The sequence below is a fragment of the Oncorhynchus mykiss genome, chromosome 7 (genome assembly GCF_013265735.2).
Source record: "Oncorhynchus mykiss isolate Arlee chromosome 7, USDA_OmykA_1.1, whole genome shotgun sequence".
NCBI lineage: Eukaryota > Metazoa > Chordata > Actinopteri > Salmoniformes > Salmonidae > Oncorhynchus > Oncorhynchus mykiss.
The window spans coordinates 7,521,149-7,531,259 of NC_048571.1; the positions used below are offsets into that span (position 1 = coordinate 7,521,149).

Genomic DNA, 10,111 nt, shown 5'->3' on the forward strand with positions numbered 1-10,111 from the left:
TCTCTGGCCTTAAAGCCTCCGATACTGCATTCCTTCCTGGGTTCAACGTCGTGTGATGCGGCACGGGGACTGGAAACAGGAAGTGGCTTTGTCCTTCAGAAGGAGAGGGCTCAGGTTCTGTCTGAAAAAAGTGTACAAGCCGTCCAATACTTGATACTTCCAGTCCTTGATTCCTCAATTACTCTCTCTCAAAATTCATTGGAGGAGAGGCTCCAAGGTCCCTCCTCTTGTACCTCCTCCTCCAATGAGCTTTGAGAGGGAGGCGAGGAATCAAGTACGGGAGGAGGCAAGTATTTGATGGCTAGTCTGGACTAGCTCCCATTCTGTCTGGTCCTGTCCTCCCAGTCTCAATGACTTTCTCTGTCCTCCTCAGTGGAAAGGGGAGATCCAGGAGTTCTGTCCCAACACCAAGATGCTCCTGGTGGGCTGCAAATCGGACCTGCGCACCGACCTCTCCACGCTGGTGGAGCTGTCCAATCACAGACAGATGCCTGTGTCATATGATCAGGTACGGTGGTTGCAGAGTGCATTTTCTTCAGATTTTGGGTCAATTCCATTTCAATTCAGTCAATTCAGGAAGTAAACTGAAATTCCAATTCCAATGTGTTTTCTTTCTACAGGGTTCCAACATGGCCAAACAGATCTCAGCCCCCTACATCGAGTGCTCAGCCCAGCAGTCAGAGAACAGCGTCAGGGACATTTTCCACGTGGCCACCTTGGCCTGCGTCAACAAGAACAACAAGAACGTCAAACGCAACAAATCTACCAGAGGCAACAAAAGGATCTCGCACATGCCCACTAGGCCCGACCTCGCGGCGGTAGCGTCAGACCTGCGGAAGGACAAAGCAAAGAGTTGCTGTGTCATGTGACCTGGTGGGCAGGGTCACGACCCTCGGGAGTGGGTTTGCAGGCTGGGATTGAAGCATGCAGTGAGGACAGGGGTTAAAGGTCAGAGCATAGTGCATTTTGGAACATTAGAGGGTGAGGCCCTTCCCTTCCTGCACTTTAAAGCCCTTGGCCTGCTGTCCCTGGGTGGAGTTTTGAATATGCATCATACAATGTAAATGTAGATGAAATCCACCGTATCAATGACAACACAATAGTCTTTCAGTGTAGCCTGTCTATCTACCATCCATCTCCCTTACATATCTTTTACCAGAAGAGGAAGCTATCTCTGCTTTGGGCCAATTAGCTGCCTTCCTTCCGGCGGCTTCCCGGGAGGTAGTAACACTGTTTCCTCTTAGAGCTGGACGAGGAAGTGGTCATGGCCTTTCACAGGAAATGACCATTTCCACAGGAAGTGGTGTCACGTAGGAAAAGTTGAACGAGTCCCGGACGTTTTTCTAAGGACTTCAGAAAGGATGTCCACGCTGTACATGATGATTGGCTCAACCCCCCGTCTGTACAGCTGACTCCATCACCATGAGAGACTGCAGCGGTGCACTCTGGAACGCTGAAGACGAGCGGCCATCTTGCACTGGATCAAAGACCTGGAAGTGACATGACACTGCGCACGCAGCACATCACTGTGGTTTCCATCAGCTTGTTTGTTTCTCTTCCCCCTTCTTGTGGTTGCAAGTCAAGTGTTTCCTGACCTAATAGTCCCGTTGTTCCAGTCATGTCTTTCCTGTATTGTAGAATTTACTGTAAGCACATATCATTTAAACCAATGACCGTTGACATCCTAGGACTGATCTGTTTGGCGTAATGATAGACAGGGTATGATGCTGAACAGTTTATGGACATGTCCTTTCAGCTATGCAACACCTTCTGCTCTCAGCAAGGGAGGGGAATGAAATAAACAAATGAAGCAATGACTTTGGTTGAAGGACGTTGTTCACTGGATATGTCTAAAGTATAAATGCACTTTTTAAAGATCAAGGCTTCGCTAAAAAGCGCCATGAATTCTGGTATATTCCAATGCCTTTATTAAACTCGCGATGCTTTTCAAATGTTTTCAGAACAGCTTCTCCTAGAGCAGTGTCATCAGCTAGCCTGCTAATGCTATTTGTTTCAGAACAGCTTCTCCTAGAGCAGTATCATCAGCTAGCCTGCTAATGCTATCTGTTTCAGAACAGCTTCTCCTAGAGCAGTATCATCAGCTAGCCTGCTAATGCTATCTGTTTCAGAACAGCTTCTCCTAGAGCAGTATCATCAGCTAGCCTGCTAATGCTATCTGTTTCAGAACAGCTTCTCCTAGAGCAGTATCATCAGCTAGCCTGCTAATGCTATCTGTTACAGAACAGCTTCTCCTAGAGCAGTATCATCAGCTAGCCTGCTAATGCTATCTGTTTCAGAACAGCTTCTCCTAGAGCAGTATCATCAGCTAGCCTGCTAATGCTATCTGTTTCAGAACAGCTTCTCCTAGAGCAGTATCATCAGCTAGCCTGCTAATGCTATCTGTTTCAGAACAGCTTCTCCTAGAGCAGTATCATCAGCTAGCCTGCTAATGCTATCTGTTTCAGAACAGCTTCTCCTAGAGCAGTATCATCAGCTAGCCTGCTAATGCTATCTGTTTCAGAAATGAATGAAAAGAAAGAAACGGTTGTTTGTTGTGTAAAGTGTTTTGTCATTAGGTCATCCTCCCCCTTTTTTTAATGTAACTGTTATGTCTGTGTCCCATTGTTGTTGCTACAATATTTATTGAATTATATATTTTCCCTTTCAAATAAAAGCAAAATTATGAAAAAAAACAAACAGAATTTTTATTATTTTTCATCACATTGCATGCATGACATGTTTAAAATAAAATGTCATTCAGTTCCACAGACAAAGAACTGTGTCTCGTTGGCTGTTCTTTAGTTTGCCCCTGTAGGCATGTTACACATACATTTAATTGATGTCGCAAAACAAACTTCTGGTAGAAATATATAGGCTTGCTTCAGGAGATGGAGTGAGTGTCATGACTTGAATTAAACCCAATGTCACACAGATGAGCTCAAATCAAATATCCGCGGGGCTGTCAGCCTCGAACACAACAAACAGTTTCCTTTCAATATACAACCCAGACAAACTGTTCCCCTTCAATATACAACCCAGACAAGCTGTTCCCCTTCAATATACAACCCAGACAAGCTGTTCCCCTTCAATATACAACCCAGCCAAGCTGTTCCCCCTTCAATATACAACCCAGACAAGCTGTTCCCCTTCAATATACAACCCAGACAAGCTGTTCCCCTTCAATATACAACCCAGACAAGCTGTTCCCCTTCAATATACAACCCAGACAAGCTGTTCCCCTTCAATATACAACCCAGACAAGCTGTTCCCCTTCTATATACAACCCAGACAAGCTGTTCCCCTTCAATATACAACCCAGACAAACTGTTTTGTTTCAAATTGCACCCAATAAATCAAAGTGTCATGCGAATGTACATAACTCACCCAGAATCTAGGTAAAAAAAACGTCATCTAGCTGATATTGAGATGTATGATATTATCACCAGTCTGTCCGTGGTGAGTGATGAATGCCAGCGGTGGATGATGTGGTTGAGGGAATACAACAATAATGCTGCTTGACATTGCGGATGTTTAGGATCAATCAAAATGCAGGTAATGGACTAGCTAGATCATTTGTAGCCTGTAACACCCTGTAGCTCTGCAAATGAACAACAATCTACAGTATTTCATTACAGCCACAAGAAACAATTGTAGATTAATAATGGTTAAAGAAATTAGATATCGGCTCCTTAGTTCCTAACCAATGCTTGCAATATTTCCATGTCTATCCAAGTCTTAGGGCCCCAGACTGGGGTAAGGATGGAACACCAGACTGGGGTAAGGAATGAACATACGACTGGGGTAAGGCTGGAACACCACCAGACTGGGGTAAGGATGGAACACCGGACGGGTAAGGAATGAACACCAGACTGTGGTAAGGGTTAAACACCAGACTGGGGTAAGGCTGGAACACCAGACTGGGGTAAGGGTTGACCACCAGACTGTGGTAAGGGTTAAACACCAGACTGGGGTAAGGGTTAAACACCAGACTGGGGTAAGGCTGGAACACCAGACTGGGGTAAGGCTGGAACACCAGACTGGGGTAAGGGTTGAACACCAGACTGGTAAGGGTTAAACACCAGACTGTGGTAAGGGTTAAACACCAGACTGGGGTAAGGCTGGAACACAACCAGACTGGGGTAAGGGTTAAACACCACACTGGGGTAAGGGTTAAACACCAGACTGGGGTAAGGCTGGAACACCAGACTGGGGTAAGGGTTAAACACCAGACTGGGGTAAGGGTTAAACACCAGACTGGGGTAAGGCTGGAACACCAGACTGGGGTAAGGGTTAAACACCAGACTGGGGTAAGGATGGAACACCAGACTGGGGTAAGGATGGAACACCAGACTGGGGTAAGGATGGAACACCAGACTGGGGTAAGGGTTAAACACCAGACTGGGGTAAGGGTTAAACACCAGACTGGGGTAAGGGTTAAACACCAGACTGGTACACATGTTGTTGAGGCCCTAAAGCCTTGACACCTACGGTACACATGTTGTTGAGGCCCTAAAATAGTACTTAGGCTGCGTTTTCACAGGCAGCCCAATTATTTTTTACTGCTAATTGGTCTTTTGACTAATCACATCAGATCTGTTTCAGAGCTGATCTGATTGGTCAAAAGACCAATTAGTGAAAATGAGATCAGAATTGGTCTGTCTGTGTTAATTGTGCCAAATGGCTTTTTTACAGGTCTTTCACAAATCATTCATAGTCCTCAGATGGGAAGTTCTATGTTATAGTCCTCAGATGGGAAGTTCTATGTTATAGTCCTCAGATGGGAAGTTCTATGTTATAGTCCTCAGATGGGAAGTTCTATGTTATAGTCCTCAGATGGGAAGTTCCATGTTATAGTCCTCAGATGGGAAGTTCTATGTTATAGTCCTCAGATGGGAAGTTCCATGTTATAGTCCTCAGATGGGAAGTTCCATGTTATAGTCCTCAGATGGGAAGTTCTATGTTATAGTCCTCAGATGGGAAGTTCCATGTTATAGTCCTCAGATGGGGAGTTCTATGTTATAGTCCTCAGTTGGGAAGTTCTATGTTATAGTCCTCAGATGGGAAGTTCTATGTTATAGTCCTCAGTTGGGAAGTTCTATGTTATAGTCCTCAGATGGGAAGTTCTATGTTATAGGCCTCAGATGGGAAGTTCTATGTTATAGTCCTCAGTTGGGAAGTTCTATGTTATAGTCCTGAGATGGGAAGTTCTATGTTATAGTCCTCAGATGGGAAGTTCTATGTTATAGTCCTCAGATGGGGAGTTCTATGTTATAGTCCTCAGATGGGAAGTTCCATGTTATAGTCCTCAGATGGGAAGTTCCATGTTATAGTCCTCAGATGGGGAGTTCTATGTTATAGTCCTCAGATGGGCAGTTCTATGTTATAGTCCTTAGATGGGAAGTTCCATGTTATAGTCCTCAGATGGGAAGTTCTATGTTATGTCCTCAGATGGGGAGTTCTATGTTATAGTCCTCAGATGGGGAGTTCTATGTTATAGTCCTCAGATGGGAAGTTCTATGTTATAGTCCTCAGATGGGAAGTTCTATGTTATAGTCCTCAGATGGGCAGTTCTATGTTATAGTCCTCAGATGGGCAGTTCTATGTTATAGTCGTCAGATGGGCAGTTCTATGTTATAGTCCTCAGATGGGAAGTTCTATGTTATAGTCCTCAGATGGGAAGTTCCATGTTATAGTCCTCAGATGGGGAGTTCCATGTTATAGTCCTCAGATGGGAAGTTCTATGTTATAGTCCTCAGATGGGAAGTTCTATGTTATAGTCCTCAGATGGGAAGTTCCATGTTATAGTCCTCAGATGGGAAGTTCTATGTTATAGTCCTCAGATGGGAAGTTCTATGTTATAGTCCTCAGATGGGAAGTTCCATGTTATAGTCCTCAGATGGGAAGTTCCATGTTATAGTCCTCGGTTGGGTGGTTCAATGTCGTCGTGCACATCTTCACTTCAGAGTGTAAGAGTGGTAAAGAATGCTAGAATGAGTGTCAGAACGCTACAGCAGTGCTGATGGAAGGATGCCAGGAAGACAGACAGGAATCTCCACCGATGGCAATGTTCAGTGTAAAAGCCCTCTGAACAAAGGACCAAGGCCAGACAGAATCAGTTATGTATCGAATCACAATAGAGTGCGGACACAGGAAGTTACTCTAACTAGAAGCTACATTGCCACATTTACCAGGATATAAATGAATTTAGCATAATATTAATGCATCATACAGTATATCTGACTTCATTATGTGTTGCAGCCTTTTCCCCACTGAAAGGCATTGATCAAACCCCCTGGAATCAAATGGAAATGGAAAACATGGACAAAGAAAGGCAGACTTTGCTTTTTGTTACAATATTAACATAACAGTAATTCAATATCTATTCCCCCAATAACCAACCATCTGAAATAAAAACAACTATTTCCCTTTAGTCTCGGCCACACATTTAAAATGCAGAACACATCAAATATTTATGGACGTATCAACCCAATATCTTCAGGGACGTAGACTACACCAGACAGGCTGTAGATTACACCAGACAGCCTGTAGACTACACCAGACAGCCTGTAGATTACACCAGACAGGCTGTAGATTACACCAGACAGCCTGTAGACTACACCAGACAGGCTGTAGACTACACCAGACAGGCTGTAGATTACACCAGACAGCCTGTAGACTACACCAGACAGCCTGTAGATTACACCAGACAGGCTGTAGATTACACCAGACAGCCTGTAGACTACACCAGACAGGCTGTAGATTACACCAGACAGGCTGTAGATTACACCAGACAGCCTGTAGACTACACCAGACAGGCTGTAGACTACACCAGACAGGCTGTAGATTACACCAGAAAGGCTGTAGATTACACCAGACAACCTGTAGATTACACCAGACAGCCTGTAGATTACACCAGACAGGCTGTAGATTACACCAGACAGCCTGTAGATTACACCAGACAGGCTGTAGACTACACCAGACAGGCTGTAGATTACACCAGACAGGCTGTAGATTACACCAGACAGCCTGTAGATTACACCAGACAGCCTGTAGATTACACCAGACAGCCTGTAGATTACACCAGACAGCCTGTAGACTACACCAGACAGGCTGTAGACTACACCAGACAGCCTGTAGACTACACCAGACAGCCTGTAGACTACACCAGACAGGCTGTAGACTACACCAGACAGGCTTTAGATTACACCAGACAGCCTGTAGACTACACCAGACAGCCTGTAGACTACACCAGACAGGCTGTAGACTACACCAGACAGGCTGTAGATTACACCAGACAGCCTGTAGACTACACCAGAAAGCCTGTAGACTACACCAGACAGGCTGTAGACTACACCAGACAGGCTGTAGACTACACCAGACAGCCTGTAGATTACACCAGACATGCTGTAGACTACACCAGACAGCCTGTAGACTACGCCAGACAGCCTGTAGACTACACCAGACAGCCTGTAGACTACACCAGACAGGCTGTAGACTACACCAGACAGCCTGTAAACTACACCAGACAGCCTGTAGACTACACCAGACAGCCTGTAGATTACACCAGACAGCCTGTAGATTACACCAGACAGCCTGTAGACTACACCAGACAGCCTGTAGACTACACCAGACAGGCTGTAGACTACACCAGACAGGCTTTAGATTACACCAGACAGCCTGTAGACTACACCAGACAGCCTGTAGACTACACCAGACAGGCTGTAGACTACACCAGACAGCCTGTAGATTACACCAGACAGCCTGTAGACTACACCAGAAAGCCTGTAGACTACACCAGACAGGCTGTAGACTACACCAGACAGGCTGTAGACTACACCAGACAGCCTGTAGATTACACCAGACATGCTGTAGACTACACCAGACAGCCTGTAGACTACACCAGACAGCCTGTAGACTACACCAGACAGCCTGTAGACTACACCAGACAGGCTGTAGACTACACCAGACAGCCTGTAAACTACACCAGACAGCCTGTAGACTACACCAGACAGGCTGTAGACTACACCAGACAGGCTTTAGATTACACCAGACAGGCTGTAGACTACACCAGACAGGCTATAGACTACACCAGACAGGCTGTAGACTACACCAGACAGCCTGTAGATTACACCAGACAGCCTGTAGACTACACCAGGCAGCCTGTAGACTACACCAGACAGCCTGTAGACTACACCAGACAGGCTGTAGACTACACCAGACAGCCTGTAGACTGCACCAGACAGCCTGTAGATTACACCAGACAGCCTGTAGACTACACCAGACAGCCTGTAGACTACAACAGACAGGCTGTAGACTACACCAGACAGGCTTTAGATTACACCAGACAGCCTGTAGACTACACCAGACAGCCTGTAGACTACACCAGACAGGCTGTAGACTACACCAGACAACCTGTAGACTACACCAGACAGCCTGTAGATTACACCAGACAGGCTGTAGACTACACCAGACAGCCTGTAGACTACACCAGGCAGCCTGTAGACTACACCAGACAGCCTGTAGACTACACCAGACAGGCTGTAGATTACACCAGACAGCCTGTAGACTACACCAGACAGCCTGTAGACTACACCAGACAGCATGTAGACTACACCAGACAGGCTGTAGACTACACCAGACAGCCTGTAGATTACACCAGACAGCCTGTAGATTACACCAGACAGCCTGTAGACTACACCAGACAGCCTGTAGATTACACCAGACAGCCTGTAGACTACACCAGACAGCCTGTAGACTACACCAGACAGCCTGTAGATTACACCAGACAGCCTGTAGACTACACCAGACAGCCTGTAGATTACACCAGACAGCCTGTAGATTACACCATACAGCCTGTAGACTACACCAGACAGCCTGTAGACTACACCAGACAGGCTGTAGACTACACCAGACAGGCTTTAGATTACACCAGACAGCCTGTAGACTACACCAGACAGCCTGTAGACTACACCAGACAGGCTGTAGACTACACCAGACAGGCTGTAGACTACACCAGACAGCCTGTAGATTACACCAGACAGGCTGTAGACTACACCAGACAGCCTGTAGACTACACCAGACAGCCTGTAGAATACACCAGACAGCCTGTAGACTACACCAGACAGCCTTTAGACTACACCAGACAGCCTGTAGATTACACCAGACAGCCTGTAGACTACACCAGACAGCCTGTAAACTACACCAGACAGCCTGTAGACTACACCAGACAGCCTGTAGATTACACCAGACAGCCTGTAGATTACACCAGACAGCCTGTAGACTACACCAGACAGCCTGTAGACTACACCAGACAGGCTGTAGACTACACCAGACAGGCTTTAGATTACACCAGACAGCCTGTAGACTACACCAGACAGCCTGTAGACTACACCAGACAGGCTGTAGACTACACCAGACAGCCTGTAGATTACACCAGACAGCCTGTAGACTACACCAGAAAGCCTGTAGACTACACCAGACAGGCTGTAGACTACACCAGACAGGCTGTAGACTACACCAGACAGCCTGTAGATTACACCAGACATGCTGTAGACTACACCAGACAGCCTGTAGACTACACCAGACAGCCTGTAGACTACACCAGACAGCCTGTAGACTACACCAGACAGGCTGTAGACTACACCAGACAGCCTGTAAACTACACCAGACAGCCTGTAGACTACACCAGACAGGCTGTAGACTACACCAGACAGGCTTTAGATTACACCAGACAGGCTGTAGACTACACCAGACAGGCTATAGACTACACCAGACAGGCTGTAGACTACACCAGACAGCCTGTAGATTACACCAGACAGCCTGTAGACTACACCAGGCAGCCTGTAGACTACACCAGACAGCCTGTAGACTACACCAGACAGGCTGTAGACTACACCAGACAGCCTGTAGACTGCACCAGACAGCCTGTAGATTACACCAGACAGCCTGTAGACTACACCAGACAGCCTGTAGACTACAACAGACAGGCTGTAGACTACACCAGACAGGCTTTAGATTACACCAGACAGCCTGTAGACTACACCAGACAGCCTGTAGACTACACCAGACAGGCTGTAGACTACACCAGACAACATGTAGACTACACCAGACA

At 46.4% G+C, this 10,111-nt stretch overlaps 1 protein-coding gene across 1 annotated transcript in view; it reads left to right on the forward strand.

Moving 5' to 3' along the window:
• Nucleotides 1-2,693, forward strand: part of LOC110495398 (rho-related GTP-binding protein RhoE-like) — a 19,832-nt gene extending 17,139 nt beyond the window's left edge. Inside the window, exons 4-5 of the mRNA XM_036982330.1 lie at nt 374-508; nt 621-2,693. Of these exons, the coding sequence (XP_036838225.1) occupies nt 374-508; nt 621-869 (384 nt within the window). The 3' untranslated portion in view covers nt 870-2,693. The remainder of the gene's footprint in view (nt 1-373; nt 509-620) is intronic.
• Nucleotides 2,694-10,111: the final 7,418 nt, after the last annotated feature.